Source organism: Cotesia typhae, unplaced genomic scaffold (assembly GCF_013202065.1).
Source record: "Cotesia typhae breed Kobodo isofemale line unplaced genomic scaffold, CoteBio_Ctyphae scaffold_121, whole genome shotgun sequence".
Taxonomy (NCBI): domain Eukaryota; kingdom Metazoa; phylum Arthropoda; class Insecta; order Hymenoptera; family Braconidae; genus Cotesia; species Cotesia typhae.
This window is the reverse complement of record NW_027423773.1, coordinates 1,961,319-1,983,718: the sequence shown is the minus strand read 5'-3', so window position 1 is coordinate 1,983,718 and position 22,400 is coordinate 1,961,319. Positions and strand designations below refer to the sequence as shown.

The 22,400-nt window shown below is 22.2% G+C and overlaps 2 protein-coding genes across 4 annotated transcripts; both read left to right on the top strand.

Annotated features, from left to right (window-relative positions):
• The first annotated feature begins 1,221 nt into the window (after positions 1-1,221).
• LOC141533731 (annexin B11) lies at positions 1,222-7,369 on the top strand. 2 transcript variants are annotated; one of them, XM_074252757.1, is made up of 7 exons: positions 1,222-1,414; positions 2,097-2,134; positions 4,304-4,480; positions 4,564-4,768; positions 5,012-5,338; positions 6,405-6,586; positions 6,691-7,369. In XM_074252757.1, exons 2-7 carry the CDS (start codon positions 2,117-2,119, stop codon positions 6,739-6,741), a joined length of 960 nt encoding a protein of 319 aa, XP_074108858.1. In that variant the 5' UTR covers positions 1,222-1,414; positions 2,097-2,116; the 3' UTR covers positions 6,742-7,369. The 2 variants fall into 2 exon arrangements, with proteins under 2 accessions (XP_074108858.1, XP_074108857.1); XM_074252756.1 differs by lacking the exons at positions 1,222-1,414; positions 2,097-2,134 and adding an exon at positions 2,904-3,402.
• A 1,604-nt stretch (positions 7,370-8,973) lies between these two features.
• Positions 8,974-18,881, top strand: LOC141533775 (vesicular glutamate transporter 1). Of its 2 annotated transcripts, none has more exons than XM_074252817.1 (7): positions 8,974-9,128; positions 13,075-13,505; positions 16,123-16,307; positions 16,417-16,547; positions 16,857-16,962; positions 17,062-17,146; positions 17,831-18,881. In XM_074252817.1, the coding sequence occupies exons 2-7, from the start codon at positions 13,481-13,483 to the stop codon at positions 18,793-18,795; spliced, it is 1,497 nt and encodes a 498-aa protein (XP_074108918.1). In that variant the 5' UTR covers positions 8,974-9,128; positions 13,075-13,480; the 3' UTR covers positions 18,796-18,881. The 2 variants fall into 2 exon arrangements, with proteins under 2 accessions (XP_074108918.1, XP_074108919.1); XM_074252818.1 differs by lacking the exon at positions 8,974-9,128 and adding an exon at positions 9,563-9,666.
• The last annotated feature ends 3,519 nt before the right edge of the window (positions 18,882-22,400 follow it).

Below are 22,400 nucleotides of genomic sequence, written 5' to 3'. Positions count from 1 at the left end.
TTTAACTATGTACCTTGCTTATCAGTATTTATTTAGATAATTTGCGACAGGATTTCCTGGTATTTATTTAATATATATTGTACGTTCAATGAGAATTGTTATTAACCATACTAGAATAGTGATTATTTTTTATATTTAATTAAAAAAATATAAAAAATCCATTTTTTTAAGTGGAAATTTAGTGAAATTCTCAGTTTAAATATATTGAGAAATAGATTTTAATTTAATCTAACTCATAAATAAAGGTAAGTACAAAAATCTCGCCTTGTGGCGGCACTGAATCCTCAGTCACGCCTCTACAGGCAGGAAGTTCAAACAAAGCGCTCGAAGCGCCCACTACTGGCCAGAGGAAAGTACTAAAGCAAATCAGCTACCGCAGCTATGGCGTAAAATAAATATACATATAATATACCTTTTTTTAGGTGCAAGACATGATATAGATGAGTACCTGTGTAACTTTTTCTAAGTATTTGAATAAACGTAGTAATAATATTTAAATAAATTGTTTTAACGTCATTAATAATAATAAGTAGAATAACCCCCTCAGAACATTATACAGCCTTCAATTATTAAGAGACATCTAACAATGCGATTTTTTAAAAATAATTTTTTAGAACAAATTTTTTTGTTAAAGAAAATTAAAAAATTGTCAAGTGACAGCTAGCTTTAATATCATCAATTTTTTAAATAAGAAAATTTACATAAATAATTTTTTTTAATTTTCTCATGTGGAATTTTCAAATAAATTTTTTTTCATTGATATAAAATTTAAAAAAAATTTCTAGTGACTTTCTAAAATATATTAAATTTTTATAAAATAAATTGAACATTGACATTTAAAAATTTTAATAATTTATTTTTAAAAAAATTCAAAGAAAAAATTTGAAAAATTACACATGCAATTTTAAAAAAATTTTTTTGTTCTAATTTAATTGTTAAAAAAAAAATCAAAAAATTAAAAATGTCAGCTAACTATCATTATAATAAATTTATGGGAATTCCATTAAATCCTACTCAATTATTTTGACCGGTTCTACTAGAAAAGTTGTATTGGCACTATTGCCGACGTTCGACATCATCAGATTGTATATATTTATATATGTATTGTCGTATAAGTGCGTCACACGTCATTCATTTCATACATTCCAATTATCTAAGTATTTGACGTAAGTAAACATTCGTTTAATTTATACATGTATTGCAAGGTCTTTCAAATCTAACCATTAGAATTTGAGCCACGCCAGTGTTAGTCATTGTCATTACTAATACTAATATTTAAGGTTTGAACAGTAATTTTGTGAACCACGTTAACAGTCTGTTGATCACAGCCGTTTCATAATCTACTGTTAGTAGGTCGTGGAAAAAATATATTTTCAAGTGTTTAATCAACATTTTTAATTTTTCTATTTTTATTGTGAGTATAGTTGCTATAAAATTTATAATAGTGAAGTCAGAAATTTTTTTAACAAATCAATTACAATAGAAAAATGCTTCTAAAATTTTTCACTTGTAATTTTTATTAATTTTCACTTGTGAAACTTTTTAATTAAATTTTTTTTTTAATAATTTAATTGCTACAAAATTCTAAAAAAATTTTTAATGTCTGTCAACTTCAGTGTTATTAAAATTTACTATTTATAAATTATTATTTAATTTACATTTGCAATAGGTTAATTTTTTATGAGGTTAGCAGGCATTTGAAATTTCTTGAATTTTTATTTAAAAATAAACTAGAAAATTATTTTTAAAAATTTAAATTGTAATTTTTTGCAGATTCTAAAGATGAAATGTTTTTAATAAATTTTTATTGATATAATTTATTTGTTAGAATTTTTACTGACTCAAAAATCAAATTTTTGAGACATGTGATAATTTTTCTAAGTAAAATAAATTTTTTAAAAATTGCATTTAGAATTTTTCAATAAAAAAATTCTAAAAATTTTCAGATGTCAGCTAATTTAATTTCCATCTCTCAATTTTAGTAGCATTAATTTTCACTGAATATAAAGTTGTATTGAATATCTATATAGATAAAATATTATTAAATTTATTTTGTAATAACTAGTTGTCAATAATAAGATCACTTTTATTTTTAGGTGAAGAATCAACAAGCAACATGAGTTACGTATATCAGGTAAAATGAATGATCTCACCAATCTTTCTATATTTCACTTTAATGCATGTAAATTTGATTATTAGTTTAGTATTAAATATTGCTGAAGTTCAGGATACTGAAATTAACAGATGTATAAATAAATAAACAAAATAGTGAATAAATGTATGGAAAGTCAGGAACAACTTAGTTCTAACTATAAAGTCAACACGATTAAATTTTATTTAAAGATTTACTTATTTTTTTTTCTTGAATTTCATTAAAAATACAAAAATATTTTTTTAAATGTTAATTTTTCAACAACAATTTTTGATAATTATATTTTATTAATTTTTTAATATTAAAAGCTTTAAAACTAATTAAAAAATTTATCTACTGTTATTGTAATAATTCTTATCTTAAATGCGTCATAAAAGCAAGTAAAAAAAAAAATATATATATATATATATATATATATATATATATATATATATATATAAATCAGAAAACTTTGAAAAAATTATTTAAAAAACTATCTATAATTAAAAAAAAATATATATATATATAATTAAAAAAAAATTATTTTAAAAACTACATATAATTTTTTAAAAAAACTATATATAATTAAAAAAAAAAAAATTAAAAAGCTATCAGATATCTGTTAATTTTATTATCACTAACTTCAATTATTAAACCTTAAAAATCCTAAGGGCCCACCAATGTCGTATCCAGGAGAGAAGCCAAATCCTCACGAAGCTCACTCTGGTGGACCTCCTGCCCCTGGAGTTTATCCTTACCCAAGTACCGGTTACGGTTTCAATCCGACACCAGGATCATCCAACATGCCTCAACCATTCTCTCCGTACCCAGCAAGCCCATACCCAAGTCCGTACCCTCTATGTCCTTCGATGCCGTACCCGAGCTAAGCTAATATGCCTTCTGCTTTTCCTCCAAGCGCTTCACTATCTTATCCAATGAACCCTGGAGCCACTTGTCCTCCCAGCTCAACTCAGTTTCCCTCCGGACAAAATCCTAGCTTTTCAGCACCGCCTTATGCACCTCAATCCTACTCAGCACCTTTTCCTCAACAGCCTAACTACCCTAGCATGAATTATCCCGGCCAATCGGGTGTCAATCCTGGCATGAGCATGAGTTCAAACTATCCTGGCCAAGCGAGTTCTCACACTAACGCTTTTCCTGGATCCTATCCCGGGGGCCAAGGGGCAGGAGCTTATCAATCAGCTACTACTATGGCTTATAGACCTAATTCTTCTGCCTCTGCCCCCCGGATGACTCCAGTTAATTTCAAGGTGAGACTAACATTTTTTTTTTTTACTCTATTTTTTAATAAATCAATCCATAATATTCTTCAAAAATATTTTATTTATTTTCTATAAAATTATTTAATTGAATTTTTTTTTTTAAGGGAAAATAAAGGAATTTGCGGATCGGATTTTTTTTATTTTATTAAGGGCACATCAAAGATTACTACCCTAAATTTTTATTAAAAAATATTTAATTGTTACTAAGTTATTAACAATCTCGTAGAGCACTAGAAAAAATTTCCCCTTCCATGGTCGGTTTGGTAAAAAAATTTTTTTTTTATAATTAAATTAGGAAAAAAAAATTTTTTAAAAATTACACTGACAGATTTTTAAGTATTTTACAATTGGAAATTTTTTTTACATTTTTTGTAAAAAAAAATTCTCGAGATTTTTTTATGCCGGCTAACTTAATTTTCATACATAAATAATACTAAAGTTAGCCGACGTTTTTAATTTTTTTTTTAATAATTAAATTAGAACAAAAAAATATTTTTAAAAAATTTTGCACTTACAGTTTTTAAAGTTTTTTACTAATGGAAAATTTTTTTTTATTTTTTTGCAATAATTTTTACAATAAAAAAAAATTCTAAAAATTTTTAAATGTCGGCTAAATTTTCATAAATTAATTTAGTAGATATTTAATAATTTTAAGAATTTTGTTGATTAAATTTGTCAAAATTTAAAAATGCAATCAATAAAATAAAAAAAATCCAATCTCCAAATTAATTTATTTTCCGTCAATAAAATTCCCGAAAATTATTTTTTTTTTTTTTTTTTTTTTTTTCGATTGTCACAGTGGTGTTCCCCCTTAATTATATATTTTCCTTAATCTCTTAATTATATAAAGAACATTATAATTCCAACTAAAAATTAATTTTTTTTTTAGCCATCTCCAACCGTAGTACCCTTCCCTGGTTTCAACTCTCGGGAAGATGCTGAAGTTCTTCGAAAAGCGATGAAAGGATTTGGAACCGACGAAAAAGCCATAATTAATGTTCTTGCTAATCGTACAAATCTCCAGCGCCAGGAAATAGCTGTCCAATTTAAAACTCTTTATGGAAAAGTATGCACAAATTTTAATTTCTTAATTATTTTAATGAATTAATTAATTATATTAAATTAAATAAAATAACTTGATTGTTCTAGGACTTGATAAAAGACTTGAAGTCAGAGTTATCTGGAAATTTTGAAGATCTTGTCGTTGCTATGATGACACCAATTCCTGATTATTATGCTAAAGAACTCCATGAAGCTATGTCGGGTATTGGAACTGAAGAGCATGTCTTGATTGAAGTAATGTGTACAATGTCCAATCAAGAAATCCATGTTATTCGCCAAGCATATGAAGCTAGTAAGTTGATAAAATAAAATTTTTTTAAATGCTACAATTTATTCTTAAGTCCAAAAAAAATTTTTAACTTGGAGAAAATTTTTTTTTTACATTTCTGCACGTTTCATAAAAAAATACGTCAGTTCCCAAAAAAAAATTTTTTTCCTTTTTTTTTTTTATATAAATTTTTTTTTTTTTTTTTTTTTTATGTAAATATATATAAATAAAAAGTAATTATTTTAAATAAATCCTGTAATTTTTCAGGATATAGACAATCATTGGAAGACGATCTTCGGGGAGATACTTCTGGCAACTTTAAACGTTTAATGGTCTCGCTGTGCTGTGGACATCGTGACGAATCATTCGAAGTTAATCCAAGTGCGGCTATGGAGGACGCTCGACAACTTTTGCAGGCAGGAGAGCTGCGTTTTGGCACTGATGAATCCACCTTTAATGCTATTTTAGTTCAACGCAATATTCTGCAGTTGAAACAAATATTTGCTGAGTATCAGAATATTACTGGGCATCCTATTGAAGAAGCTATTAAGAATGAATTTAGTGGTGATATTGAGAAAGGACTTTTGGCTATTGGTAAATATATTTACTATTATTATTGTCACCCACATAATATGCTTTAAATTATTTGAGGTAGTTGTCATGGTACAATATTGTTCAAAAATTGGAGATAACACCGCAAAAGTATATGAGCTTGTAGCTAAGTTATTCATAATTTTTACACAAGACTTTAATACAAAATTTTTGAATTTTTTTAAATTGGCAGATACTTCAAATTTTTTTTATTCTTCCTGAAAAATAAAATAAATCTAAAAAATTTCCTTTTATAATTTTTTAGAGTTTTTAAAGATAGAATTTTTTTAATTAATTTTTCTTGCTATAATTTATTTAGTAAAAAAAATTATAAAAATTATCAGCTGTCTCTCAATTTAAGTATCATAAATATTTAAACAATTTCTACTAATTAAAAAAATTTTTTTTTTATTTTTAAAATTATTTAGAGTATAATTTTTTTTTTTTTTGAATCAATTTTTTATTAAAATATCATAAATAATTCAAGATTGTTTATTTAATTTTTTTTTTTTTTTTTTTTTTTTTAACATTCAAACTTAATATTGCTCAATATGTTCTTTATTTATAGATGTCAAATTTTATTTATCATATCTATACTTCAAACTTATCAATTATAAAAAAAAAAGTCAGATTTATTTTAATAAAAAAAAAATATATTTTTTTAATTACATAATACTGAACTAGTTACCTTTTTTTTTTTTTTTTTTTTTTTTTTTTTTTTAAATCTTTTGTTTAAAAAGTAGCACAGAACAATTTGTTACATGATAACTATAGCTAGTGCGTGTAAAATATTTTTTTATTTATTTACAAGATGATAAGAATCATAAATCAACTTGAAATAAATTGTATTGATTATTTTCAAACAGTTAGTTAGTATAAAAATAATTATTTATTTACAAATTATAGTTATCATATTTTTTCTGAATTATTTATTTATTTATTTATCAAATATTTATCAAAATATTTATTTGAAATTTCACCAACAAAACCTATTTTATTATATGACTATCCTGAAAAAAAATTTTTTATTATTTTCTTAATAATATAATATTTGAATAATTTTATTTAGTTCGATGTGTGAATCATCGGGCTGGATATTTTGCGAAACAACTTTATAAAAGCATGCACGGAATGGGTACAAATGACCGTAGACTTATCAGACTTGTTGTAACACGAGTTGAAATTGACATGGGAGAAATAAAGCAAGCGTACCTTCAGAAGTACGGAAAAACATTGGAAGATGCTATTGCTGTAAGTTAAAAATTTTAATAATTAATTTTAAAGATTTAAAAAAATTTTTAAAGATTCTAAATTTATAAATAAAATTACTAATAATGTAAAATTTATTTTTTTAGGATGATTGTTCAGGACATTACAAGAAATGTCTTTTGGCACTGATTGCCTAAATAAAATCATGACTACAAAGGTATTTTGCATTTGATCATAAATCAAAAATAATTATTCAAGGCTATAAAATTTTATTTATTATTCAATTCAATTTAATAAATCTAAAATACACAGAGAGTATTAAAGTGAATCTATAAGCTTGTGTGTGTTGAGATTAAATTGAAATTTAAAAGACAAATTTTTGAAAATTATTTTTTATACGCAGTAAAATTAAAAATTAATTACATGTTTTATTTTTTATTTTTTATTCAATGAATTTTTGTAACGTAGAAGTCAAATGATCATAGAAAATTTATAATTCAAATAGATAGTTCATACAATTTTAATTATTATACTCAAAATAATTTAAAAGTGAGCATTACGATCAATTCACATTTATTTAAAAAATATTTAAAGTTTTTATGTACAGAGCCAAAATAGTAATTGTTAATTTCTGTATAGATTATTTTGTATAACTTGAAAGTCTATGAAGAGCCTAAAAGTTAAAGATGCCTTTAAGCAAAAGTTATAATTATATGAATATACATTTAAGCATAAAACTATATTTTTATGAATATACAAGTTGATATTTTCAAATTATATTAAAAGAGATTGACTTTATAAATATATATTAATCTTTCAATTAAACTATGTTAGGTAAAAGTCCCAATTATTGACACTTGCAATTTTATTCTAATTAAAAAAATTTAATGTTTTTAAAAAATCCGATTATCTTAAAATTTATAATTCAAAAATTATAATTATTAATTTATTAGAGTTGATTTTTTTTTTTTAATTAAAATAAAATTGCAAGTGTCAATAACTGGGTCTTTTACCTTATTTGTAATCTTAAGATAACAATAAACCTCAAATCATTGAATATTTTTAATTTCATGTATTCGATTTTTAAATAAATTTAAAACATGTGTCAAGATAAATTAATGCTACTTTTTTTAATGCCTCTAAAATATTGTAGGACAATTGATCAGAAGTTAAGGAAAAAGTAATCTTTAGTGTAAACTAAGAAATATTTATGATTGATGTTTTGTCATGATCTTTGTAAACATAAGTTGACAATAATTTAATTTTTTTTTTTATCATTTTACGAAACCATAAATAATATTGATGAAAGAAATTTTTTTAATATTTAATTTCTAGAATAAAGAATTGGAAAAATGGATGTGAAGGATTTTTGAAAAATTTTATTTATTATTTCAATTTTGTCATGATTTTTTTCTGTTTAATAAAAAATTGTATGACATTAATGTTAGCAGTCACCTGACAACTTTTTAATTTTTTTTAACAAACAAATGTAATGAAAATTAAGTTTGTAAATTGAAAATTAATCAATTATGGCAAAAAAATTGACATGTTGAAATTTTAGAAATTAAAAATTCAATCATTGAAAAATAATTTTTTTCATAAATTTGTATGATACTGAAGCTGAAAAAAATTATAAATTTTTATATAATTTAATAGCAGTGAAATTATTATGAAAAAAATTAAAATAAATTATTAGTGAAAATTTTTTTTAATAATTTAATAGCTATAAAATTCCAAAAAAAATTTTTATATCTGTCATCTTCAGTGTTATTAAATTATAACGAAAAAATATTTTCGAAAAATTGCATGTGTAATTTTTAAAATTTTTTACATGTGAAATTTTTTCTTTTAATTTTTTTTTTATAATTTTTCAATTAAATAAATTATTAAAATTTTTAACTTAATTTTCATTTGTCGGTTAACTTTAGTTTCATCAATTTTTTAATTTTTTCTTAGCAAAAAAATTTGTTCTAAAAAATTATTTTAAAAAAATTGTATTTTTAATTTTTCAAAATTTTTAAATGTCAATTTAAAAAAAAAATTTGTTTTTTTTCATTATTTATTTGATACAAAAATTCATGACATTAAAGTTAGCTGTCACTTGACAATTTTTTAATTTTTTTTTAACAAATAAATTTGCACTAAAAAATTATTTTTAAAAAATTGCATTTGTAGTTTTTTAAAATTTCTAAATGTCAATTTTTTTTTTTTTGCCATAATTTATTTGTTACAAAAATTCTTAAAATTATCAACTATCTGCTAAATTAATTTTTGTAATTTATAAATTTTTTTTCCTACCTCAAAAAAAAAATTATTTAATAAAATGGCGGCACTTTGACATAAATCAGCCCTTAGCGGCCATTTTTTTCAGGGTAACTTCGCGGGGCTCTAACAAACTTACTCAACAAATCCCGAAAAAAGCCGAAGTGAGTTCCTTCGATTCTCCTCGTAAAATTGTCGTTAAAAGTGTAAGCGTGAGTGTGACGTGAGCAAAAGCATTCCTCGATTAAAGTATTTTATCATTGAATTGGGTAGTGACTAGTGTAGGAAGCAGTAGCTGAGTACCGCACACGTACTACAAACCGTAAGTAGTAAAGTTGAAATTATTTTTTCGATAATATATCTAATGCTAGTGACGCGCTAAAAATTACACGTTGTACTATATGTCAGACAAAAAATTTTTCTAACTATTACAAGAACTTAGAAAAAATTTCAACGTCATAAATTCTCTAAAATTATTATTATTTCTAGCTTTTTAATTCATATATCAAGTAATTTAAATTTGATCAATGAGAATTTTAATTTTCTAAGACAGCATGCGTGTGATTTTTTGTTGTTACAAATAGGCAGTTTAAAATTAATTATTTAATTTATTTTATTACTTTAAATGATAAATTTTATAAAATTATACTTTAATAAATAAATAAATTATTTAATTTTGAAAAATTAATTTTATTGTCGGATTTTGGAGTAATATAATTTTTTTTTTCATTTTAGGTTAATACTAATGAAAAATATTCCTAACACATATTATATATTTTATTAGCGGCTGATGCATTTTATGCAATTATTTTAAAGTTAGAAGTCAGCTGTGAATTTTAAAAATTTTTTTAATAAATCAGGTACAATAAAAAAATACTTCTAAAAATTTTCATTTGTAATTTTTATTAATTTTTTACATGTGAAAATTTATGACATTAAAATTAGCAGTCACTAGAGAATTTTTAAATCTTATTTAAAAAAAAAATTAGTTTTTAAAAATTGGATTTTTAATTTTTATTAATTTTTAAATGTCAATTTTTTTTCCTCATTTTTTTTTTTGCCATAATTTATTTGTTAAAAAAAATTCTAAAAATTATTAAATATCTGCTAAATTTTTTTTTTCATAAAACTTTTTAATTTAATTTTTTTTATAATAATTTAATTGCTACAAATATCTAAAAAAAATTTTAAATCTGTCAAGTTCAGTGTCATTAAACATTAAATATATATGTTTATGTGAATAGAAAATAATTCAAAGTAATTAAATATTTATTTTTTTATTGTTTATTTATTTGCTTTAAAAATTCTAAAAATGATCAAAAATTATGCAGTTATTTTTAGATTTTTTAATTTTATTTAACAAAAACAAATTTGTTTAGAGAAATTATTTTTAAAAAATTGCATTTTTTAATTTTTAAAAATTTTTACATGTAAATTTTTTTTTCTTTTTTTTTGCCATAATTTATTTATTAAAAATTAGCAAATGTCTTTTAAACTAATTTCATTCAAGAATGACATTTTTTTTTAGAAATTGTTAAATTATTAGTGTCACAATTTCAACTGTGATAATTTAAATAAATAGTAAAAAAAATAAATTATTGTAAAAATAATAACTTAAAAATTAAAAAAAAAGGAAAATTTATTTTTTTATTTTTTAGAATTTTTTTAAAACTATAAAAATTAAATTTAACAATTTAAAATTTATTAATTGAAATTAGATAAAAATTGTCACAATAATATTTAATTTTTAATTAAATAAAAAAATAAAAAATCCTTAATTTATTAGACATATTTTACAAAAATAAATATAAGTAATAATTTATAAAAATTAGAAAAAAAAAAATTTTTTTTCTGATTAAAAATATTATCAAATAAATGAAAATTATAAAAATTATATCTTTACAATTTGAGTTCATTAGTATAATAAAATTTATCTAATTATAAAAGTTAGATAAATTAATTACACCGTGTTCTTTATCAATTTAATATCTTTTTTTATTTTATAGATTAGCAAGTTATACAAGATTATAAAGAATTTATATTTCATTCCACGCTGATTACAAAATTATGTAAATTTCCAGTTCTAACTACAAAATCAAATAGATAAATTAGTAAGCAAAAAATTGAGCATAAATTTTGGCGTTAAATTTAAAAAATTCTGTTTAAATTAAAATTTAAAAATTTTTAAAATTTTGCGCCAAAATTTAAAAAATTCTGTTTAAATTTAAATTAAAAAATTTTTTTAATTTAGACCAAAATTTTTAAATAAAAAATTATATACATTTTTAAATTGTCTCTAAGCGTGATAAACTGACAGTTGTTAACAAAACGAGTGTAAAGATTAATTTTTAAACTCACATTATTTTTCCTTGCTTCTAACTTTTAATAACTTAACAAGCTCGGTAATTAATATAATGACCAAGAAATGTGAGCAGATAAAATATATGGTATATTTTTTCATTCACATTTTTTCATTCACATTTTTTTTTTTTTTTTTTTTTTTTTTTTTATATTACAAGTAACTTGAATCGTTAGCGAAAAAAATTGTGATAATTGAAACAATGTCAAGGAACGCTGTGAATGTGTTGTAGCATATCAACTTACAAGTGTACTTGGCTAAATGATAAATATTGTGTGTATTAATTGCACGTATCAACATGAGTAAATATACATTTCAAAAATAATTTTATTTTATTTTTTAACAGTACTATGTACACATTTTTTTTTTATTTCATCTGAGATTTTTTTAAGAATTATTTATTGTAGTTAAAATTACTTAGCTTTATTTTATTTATTTTTTTTATATTAGATATTTGCATTGAGATAGTATTTTTTATCAGAATTTTAAGATTAATTTTTTTCTAACAATTATTTAACTTCTCTATATAAAAACTATTTTAAAATTTTTGTAAAATAATTTATTTATTTATTTATTTATTTATTACAAAAAATAATTAAAATATTTGTCTCAATAATTAAAACAGTTATTGTTTATTAAATTTCGAAGATTTTTCTTGGCTTAAATAAATTTTACTTGGTTAATTTTTTAAAATATCCTTTAGTCGCTCATTTATCAAATTACTAAGATATATCTTTTTTATGTCGTACATGATAATAATTATTACTGTTGGAATGGAATTTTAAATACTCAAAAAAAATTATAGATATAATAACTATCCCATTATCGATCTAGACGGAAAATTTGTAGAATGAGTGACTCTTAAAAAAAATTTTCAGGAAAATTAATTAGTATGTTTATTTTTAAAATTGAAATTTTATTTTAAGAATTAAAAAATTTTATTTGAATACAATTTTTAAAATTATTTATTTCAAATTAAAGTTTTAAAAATGAATTAAAAAAAAAAACGATTTTAACTGGCCCATTTTTGCCATGTTATTTGACTTGACATTAAAATTTTTTTTAAATAATTAACTAGGTCTAAGAAATTATTTTAAAAAAAATTTTATTTAGAAAATTTTTTAATTAATTTTGTCTGTTTAAAAACGTTTTTAAAAAAACAAATATTAATACAAAAAATATAATTGAGCAACTAAACAAATATTATACTGAGTGAAAAAAAATTTTTTAGATAGTAGCTAGTATAATTCCAGATTATACTGAATATAATTCCAGATTATACTGAGTATAATTCAGATTATACTAAGTATAATCTGGATTTTTTTCAGCTACTATCTGAAATTTTTTTTCAGTATGTAAATTCCTATGACACTATTTAAAAAAATTTTTTTTAATTGCTATTTTTTATTTATTTTTTTTTTTTTAAATACTATTTTTTTAAACCAAGCACACAATTTTAAAATCAATAAAAATTTTATTAATGCGAATATAAATAAATAAATCGCAAATTGTAATTTATCAAATAAACGTACTGACATATATACTTTTTATTTAATGTGTTATAGCTAGATATCAATGAATGGCAATTTATTATTTTCCTAAAAAAAAAATTTATAAAATTTATTACTCCTGTATTATTTATTTATTTTTTTTATTACACTTATTATTTATTAGTATAAATCTAAACGTGTATAAAGAGCAAATATACTTTTTTTTTGTTTTTTTACTTAAAAAAAATAAATTCTTTTTGTTGCAATTAATTATAAAATTGATCTATTTAAAATTATGAATTTTAGTCCTAAAAATAATGACGTAAAGCAAACTAAATCTTATGCAACTCTTAGCAGATAAGTAGTAACTTAAAATTTTAAAAATAGACTAATTTTATTTTATTTTTGTTTATTTTCAGTATCGAAGAAAATATTGTGGAAGCGGCGAGTGATAAAACGAGTGACAAACCTACAAACAAGTAGTGACGAAATAGTTTATAAATTATCCAATTGCATCAAGACAATTTACAGCAAAGCTACAAGTGCGAATAATAAAATAGTAAAGCGTGATGTGCATTCAACAGAATGACGCAATACAAGTTCAAATAATCATTGCTATCACAGACTGATTTAACTCAGTAAACCGGATACCGTTGTCAGCACAACATTAAAGGGAATACATCAATCAGTATATTTAATATTGTTTAGTTCAATGTTTTATTGTTGTTATTGAATTCTTAAGTAATTGTTGGTGTTAATTTTTACTTAAAACAAACAATATATCATTTTTAAACTGAGAAATAATTAGGAATAAAAAGTCGAAAAATGGCTTTGCTAAAAAGAATTAATGGTGAGTCCAAAGTTTAATTTATGTAATTTTTTTTATTTACATATCAATAAGCTATTTGATTAATGAGACTAATTGGAAACTTTTTATTTTAAATTAATTATTTTTTATTATTTATTTTAAGCTTCATAATTATTTTTTTTAATTATTATTAAAATTTTAAATTATTTAGAACATTTTTAATAATTACATTTTTTTAGGTGACTTTTGGGAATTTTTTTCACTGGGATAATAAAGGAATTTGGGGATCGGATTTTTTTTTATTTTATTAAGGGTACATTAAAGATTATTCTCCTAAATTTTTAATAAAAAATTTCACGTTGTTGCAAAGTTATAAGCATTTTTGTGGAGCACCAAAAAAATTTTTCCCACCACGGTGGGATCTCTAACTCAAAAACGAATTGCGACGATTTTAAAAAAAATTGCGACGTTTTAAAAATTTTTTCTTTTTTTTTTTTAATTTTTTCGGATTTTAACAGCCCAAAAAAATTTTTAAAATCAAAATTTTCAGTGTTATCTGTGGTGAAAAAAAATTTCAGATAATATCTAATATAATCCAGATTCTACTAAATTATTTTTTTTATGTATTTTTCAAAAATATTTTTTATCCATGCAATGGATAAAAAATATTTAAGCACAATTTTTCAGATAATTTGGGGTTAAAAAATTTTTAGAAACTATTTTTAAGTGGGGTCACCACTTTAATTTTTATTTTTTTGAATAAAATTTCTATTCGATTTTATTGATATTTTTTTTTTGAAAAATATATAAAAAAATGAACAATTAAAAAAAAATTGATTATTACAATTTTCATAAATTTTACAAATTTTTATAAATTAAAAAAAAAAACATTTTTTTTTTTTTTTTTTAATTTTACAGTGGCTATCTCTCTTAAAAATCTGAAAAGAATTTTTTTAATATTAATTTGGTTAAAAAAAATTCACCGAGTTTTGAAATTAAAAAAAAAAGAAAAAAAAATTTTTTTATCAAAAATTGACGAGTTTTGTTGAAAAAGAAATTTTTTCTAATCGTGTTAATACTTATATCAATGATAATTTTAATTTGATAATCACGTGTCATAAGTTTCGAAAATAATGACCGATTGATGTTATGTATTTTATCAATATATAATTACTTTTTAACGAAAAAAAAAAAAAAATTCATTTTATCAGAAATTTTTCTTGAATATATCTTTATGGAAATTTTAATATTGTATTAAGACACTCAAGCCTTTAATCATAACAATTATTCTAAATAACAGTTTCAAAACTGTCATTTTATTATTTTATGTTTTATCAAATTGACACCTGAAGTAGATAAATATTTATTTTTTTTTTTTTTTCTATAAATTTATATCTTTCTTATAAAATTTTGTAGACTTTCGTTGGATTTTTAATAATTTTTTTTAATTGAATTTCAGATTTTTTAATGGCATTATTATTAACAAAAAAAATATTTTTGTTTTTCTTCTAATAATGACTACTAATATCGTTCAAACAGTTGTGTAATTACAATAATATATTCCAGTCGGATTACCTTGATGTTATTATTATTATATTTGTTTTTATCTTGAGATAAATTAATTCATTATTGCCATTGTTGATTGTTGATAATTACTGACATATTTACTATAAAATTTTTCTTAAAAAAAAAAAAAAAAAAAAAAATAAAATAAAATAGATTTTATTTTATTTTCTCAATGTTCATAAAAAAAAAAATTTTTTTCAAGACTAGAGTTAAAAATAATTAGCCTTGACCAAAATTATTAACTTTTAAACTCGACAAGTAATATTTAAAATAAATTTTTCTCTATTAAATCTGCCAAGTAGAAAAAAAAAAAATTAAATACTCAAATGATTTATAAAAAAAAAAATTTATAAAAATTTTCAAAGAATACTTTTGTGATAATTAATTAATATCTAACTTTTTATGATACGTAATTCATTGATGAATTAATATAAAGCTTTCAATTTATCTAAGAGGGTTATCTGTTAATTTAAATTTATTATATGCATTCCAAACTCAATTACTTTGACAAAGATTTTATTCTCCCACGAAGTCTATCACAATTATTCTTTATTGTTACGTGATTCATTCTCAAGCATTATAAGCTGACTTTATTTTTTTTATAAAAAAAAATTAATATTAAATTCTTTTAAATAATCATCCATTATAAATTATCTAAATGATTAAAGAGAATAAGAAAAATTTTCTTGAACCAAGAAATTGTTAATTGAGTAAAAGTATTTTTTTTTTCTCAGTGCAGGTAATTTTTAAATTACTATTTTTGATGATAAGTATTTAGGCTGCATTCAAAAATTTTTTACCTCTAAATATGTAAGAAATGGCCTTGTATCTTGTGAAATATTGATATTTTTAAAGATATAAGCTCATCCCGACATTACACTCATTAAGACCTTTCATTGGAGTACCCACATCAATTTTTCATATATTTTATATATTTATATATATTATATATATGTATATATGAAAAATATATCAAAAATGCATGTGGGTACTCAAATGAAAGCTCCTCATGAGAGTAACATCGGGATGAGCTTTAATGTTATTATTATTATTATTATTATTATTAATTAAAAATTAAAAATTAATGTTTCAGAACGAATACCTAAAAGAGCAGTTTTAGGAGTCTTAATGTTTTTAGCATGCATGTTTTCATATGTAATTCGTACAAATTTATCAATTGTAATTGTTGCGATGGTAAATGCAACCGCTAAAAAAGGTCGGAAAGGTCCATTCTGCAGTGATTTACTGTCTAATTCAACAAAAACAGTCATACCTGATGTAAGTATATTATAATCTTATAAATATAAATTTCTTACAATCTATGAAATTTAAATTCAAACTAAAATAATATTAGATCTACAATTTTAATTTTCAATTCAATTTATAGATTGATGAGAGATATACTTGGAGCCAACAAGTTCAAGGAGCGATTTTATCATCATATTTTGTTGGTCCTTTGTTATCCAGTGTCCCGTCAGGAATGTTAGCTGAAAAATTCGGAGGTGCCCGAGTTGCTGGGTAAGTAATATAGTTTACAATAAAATAATATAACATTCATTAAGTCTGTCTAACTACACGGAAAGAACAAGATGACACTGAATATCATTCCAGAATATACTCAGTGATATCTGTGATGAAAAAATCCAGATTATACCGCGTGATATCTGGATTATACTAGCTACTATCTAAAAAATTTTTTACTTAGTATAATCTAAGGTGATATCTAGTGTAATCTTGTTCTTACCGTGTATACTTAGTTGTTTTTTTGTATTAAATTTTAATGATCTTTTAATGTAAAAAAAATATTTATCGGATTTATGATTACAGATACGCTACTTTGATACCAGCATTGCTGAATCTCTTGATGCCGGTAGCTGCGCGTTGGCATTATTCTGTAGTTATTATATTACGTTTTTTGATGGGTTTCTCTGGGGTAAGTTGACGCAAATTATAAAAAACAGTAATTGTACTAATTAACAAAAATAATTATTTTTTAACAATTTATGTTATTGTTTATTTTTTTTTTTTTTAGTCAGCAGTATATCCAGCTTTGCATGCTATGATAGCACGATGGGCTCCTCCTACTGAAAAAGGAATGTTTGTTTGGACCATGCAGGGTAATTAACAAATTATTATTATTATTATTAATTTTAAGTAAATAAATTTCACTGGGAATAAATAATTAACATTATATACATTTAATGATTTTTACATAAAATTATACATACACTGAGAGAAGAAATTTATTCTAAAAAAATTGAGCAATTTTATAACAAGAAATTAATTTTTAAAAAAATATAATCAATTTTATTTCTCCGAGACAATCTCGGATTATATCCAGTGTAATCTGAGATTTTACTATCTGAAATTTTTTTTCACTACAGATGTCACTGAGTATAATCTAGAATGTTATTCAGTGTAATCTTGTTTTTTTTTTTCCATTAGCAGAACAAAAATTTTCTTACTGCAACTTTCTTCTTAAAAAAAAAATTTTATTATTTTAGTTAAAAAAATAAAATTTTCACAAAAAAAATTTCTTATTATTGCTCCTTTTTTTTTTTTTTCAAAATAAATTTATTATCTCAATGTATATTTGTATGTATATATATATATACATATATACATATGTATATATATATATATATATATATATATATATATATATATATATATATATATATATATATATATATATATATATATATATATATATATATATATATATATATATATATATATATATATATATATATTAATAAATAAATCCTATAAAAATTTTTTTTTTTTTTTTTTTAATTTAGGTGGACCATTTGGAGCCTTCGTAACATTCACTCTCTGCTCATTGATAATAAGTTCCCTAGGTTGGCACGCAGCATACTACATAACCAGTGGTTTGATGCTAGTCTTCTGGCTGTTCTGGGTTTGGCTGGCGTACGACACACCGGACGTGCACCCAACAATAACAGAAGAAGAAAAAACCTACATCAAAGAGCAAATAGGAACAAGCGTGAGCAAGCAGAAGATGGCATTGCCAATCGTAGCAATGGCAACATCTCCACCATTCTTGGTGCTGCTTTGGGCGCATTTCGCGAACATGTGGGGAATTTACTTCCTGTCAACAAACGGTCCGAAATACACCCTGGAAATCTTGGGACTGGACATGAAATCCGGAGGATTCCTCACGGGACTGCCGTACATCGCTAGATTGGGCGCTGGTGCTCTGTTCGCAGCTGCTGGAGATGCGATAAGAAAGCGCAATGTCTTGTCAGTCCTCTGGATCCGTAAGTCGTTCATGATTTTCTCTCACGTTGGACCGGGTGTCGCATTGCTCATCATGACTTACGTTGAGTGCAATGCCATCGCTGCAATGTCCATGATGATCCTAGCTCTGGCGTTGAACGGAGCTGCTTGTCAGACCAGCTTGCAAAATCACCAAGATCTTGCGCCTAATTTCGCTGGATCGCTTTATGGAATTATGAATGTTTTTGGAAGCATTCCTGGGTTCGTTATTCCTGCTGTTGTTGGTGCTTTGACTAATCATCACAATGGTGTTGAAGAGTGGCGTTGGATGTTCTGGATTTCTGCTATTGTATTCTTCTCCGCTACGGTATTATTTTGGATCCTTGGGTCTGCTAGTATCCAGCCCTGGAATGATTACAATAAAAATGTCACTGCTAATATTGGCGATGAAGAAAAGAAAATTAATGAAACTAATGGCAAAGAAGTTGCTCTTCAAAGCGATGAGGAAGAAAATGAACGGTTGTAAAATTAAATATTCATTTAAAGGCGTATAAAAATTTTTTTTTTTTTTTTTTTTTTTTTCAATTACACGGAAAGAACTAAATTATACTGCATATCATCCCATATTATACTCATGGTTATCTGTGGTGAAAAAAAATTTCAAATATTATCCAGATTATAATAAATTATTTTTGTATTATACTCGGTGTAATCTCCGATTTGTTCGAGTAATTTTTCTGATTATACCACGTTAGATTACACTGGATATAACCTTAAAAAATATCCCGTATAATTTTTATTATACTCAGTAGAATCTTAGATTATACAATTTTTTCGGAAATTGTGCTATTCAACTTTTTTCTTTTTTAATTTATATATTTATAAATTTTTTTGAAAATTGTAATAATCAATTTTTTTAACTGTTCATTTTTTTTATGTATTTTTTCAAAAAATATATCAATTAAATCAAATAGAAATTTAGTTCAAAAAATAAAAATTTGTGAATTTTTAAATTTTCAAATGAAAAAAAAAAAAAAATATCAAAAAGTTTGATTTTAATAGTTTATATCATTTTTATTATAAATCCGTGAAGAAAAAAAATAAATTTTTCAATTTTTTATTTTATTTCAATTTTTTCTAAAATTAGTTAGAGCCACACTTTTGCATAATTACCGAAAAATTTATTAGTTTAAGAATTTTTCTACTCAAATCAAGAAGATTAAGTTTTTCAAATTTATTTATTTGATCCCTCACGGTAAAAACAAGATTACACTGGATATCATCCTAGATTATACCAGGTGAAATTTTTTTTTAAATAGTAGCTAGTATAATCCAGATTATAATGAGTATAATCTGAATTTTTTTCACCACAGATCAGATATCACTGAGTATATTCTAGGATGATATCCAGTGTCATCTTGTTCTTTTTGCGCAGTTAATTTATTTTTCTGTGAAAAGAATTTATAAAAGTAAAAATTTGGATAAAAAACGCAAAAAAAAATTTTTTTTTTCGACACACGGCCTTTTTGGTTTAAAAAAAAGAAAATTTTGTAATTTTTAGAAATTTAACTGAAAAAAACTATCACAGAATTTTTTTTTTAGTTTTAAATTTTTTTTTACGATAAGTTAAAAATTTTATTTTTATTTTTTTCATTTCAGTTAATTTTCTCAAAATTTGAAAAATTAAAAATTTTTTTAAATTGAGAAGTGTTTTCAGTCACTTAAAAAAATATAAAATTTTTTTTTTAAGCCAAAAAGAACGTATGCTAAAAAAAAAATTTTTTTTATTGCGTTTATTAATCAAATTTTCTATTTTTTTACATTTTCTAGTTGATTAATTTTTTTTTTGTACGCTCTTTGGGAATTAGTAAAGTGATTTATTAAACATCACAGGTATTGTTTAATACAAAAGTACACAAAAAAAATTTTTTTTTGTACGTAAATTTAAAATCTGTAGAAATTTAATCGTAAAATTTATTTGTGCCAATTATTTTTTGTTTGACATTTTTATTAATTATTTATTTTTAATTAAAAAAAAATTCTTATTCGTAAAATTTAATGTTGGTATTGAGTAAATATAGCTTGATGTTAATTAATATAAAAATAAATACAAAATGTCTATATATCATGAAATAAAATTTATAAAATTTAAAGGTTGAAAAAATATGTGAAAGCTAATAATCTGTATAGAATAAGACTGCTCAAATGTTTGTGATTGTGAAAAATGATAATAAGAAAAAATAATATCACTCTTGAACAAAATAATATTTTTATTTAATAATTGAGTGTGAGCAGCTACATTAATTACAATTACAACAAGACTGCAGTAGTTATAATTTATTATTATTTTTAAATGATTACATTTTATGCCATTTAAATAAATAATTAAATATTTCATTTCTAGTTAAAATTTTTTTAGTAAAAAAAAAAAAGCATTTAATTTAATAGCTTAATTTTTTTTTTTTTTTTTTTTTTTTTTTAAATAAATTAGTTGAATTTTTTTTTCCGGTAAATTCAATAAAAATTATACAGATTATAGTTTTTTTTTAATGAAAAAAAAATACATATTTTTGTAATAAAATTTACAAAATGAACAATGATTAATAATAATTACCTGTTAACTGAATATACTCTAAATTGAAAAGATCTTGACAGTTATTTGCATTTAAAGTATTAATTATTCTGTACGTTAATTTATAAGTGAAATATGTAAAACAATTTAATTTTAACATTATTTTTATGTATTGTACGATGTTTTTCATTCATATAATTGTAACTTATTTGTCAATTATTGTATTGTAATTGTATTTTTTCATAAAATGTGAAATAAAGAGATAATATTTCAATTACATTTAATTTTTTTTTTTTTTTTTTTTTAATTTATGATAATATTCAATAAAAAAATTTTTTTCAGGAAAATTTTTCAAGTTAGGAGGACCTAGGTGAAAATAAGAATAATTTTTACTAAAAAAAAATAAGAAATTATGAGTAAAAAAAATTAACAATGTAATCTATATTAAATTAATAAGAAAATAAGAAAAAATTTGTCTTTGGGATAGTCATATAATAAAATCAGTTTTTTTAGGGAAATTTAGTGTCATTGCAAATGTTTTGATTGTATCTTGTGAAATATTGACATTTTTGAAGATATAAGCTCATTTCGATGTTACACTAATCGAGACCTTTCATTTGAGTACCCACATCAATTTTTCATATATTTTATATATTTATATATATTATATATATATATATATATGTATATATGAAAAATATATCAAAATGGCATGTGGGTACTCAAATGAAAGGTCTCGTTGAGTGTAACATTAGAATGAGCTTATATTTTGAAAAATGTCAATAATTAAGAAATTACATTGTATTTCGTGAACTAATGACATTTTTAAAGATATAAGCTCATTTTGATGTTACACTCATCGAGACCTTTCATTTGAGTACCCACATCAATTTTTCATATATTTTATATATTTATATATATATTATATATATAAATATATGGAAAATATATAAAAAATACAAGTAGGTACTCAAATGAAAGCTCTTGATGAGTGCAACATCGAGATGAACTTATATTTTCAAAAACATCAATAGTTAAGAAAGTAAAGTACAATTTAACAAAATTTATTATTTAATAAAATAAAATATTATTTATTTATAGTTCACAATTCATAGCAGTCACATGGTGACTGCAAGGTGGCTAGTTTAAAAAAAAAATTAACTAATAATTTTGATTGTTTTTTAGTTTTTAAAGAACATAAAACTACTATTTTTAATTAAACAACAATACTTTATTTTTTCTTTATAGTATGTCCCGTTAAAGCCAGATTTAGGAATTTATAAGTAACTTTAATCAAAAAATTTTCATTAAAAAACTTTTTTTTGCTCTTAACTAAATATTAAATCCAAAAGATATCTTTAATTTGTGAAAATAAAATTAAAACTCTGATTTATTATTTTTTAAATTAACACTTTAATGTGATACTTCTTGAGAATTTTTTTTAACGTGCGTGAAAGCGTGAATGAAATAAATGAATTATTTTTTTATCATAAGCATTTTCAAGCACTTAATTGATATTAATTAAAACTATAAGATTACGATTCAATTATAACCAGTAT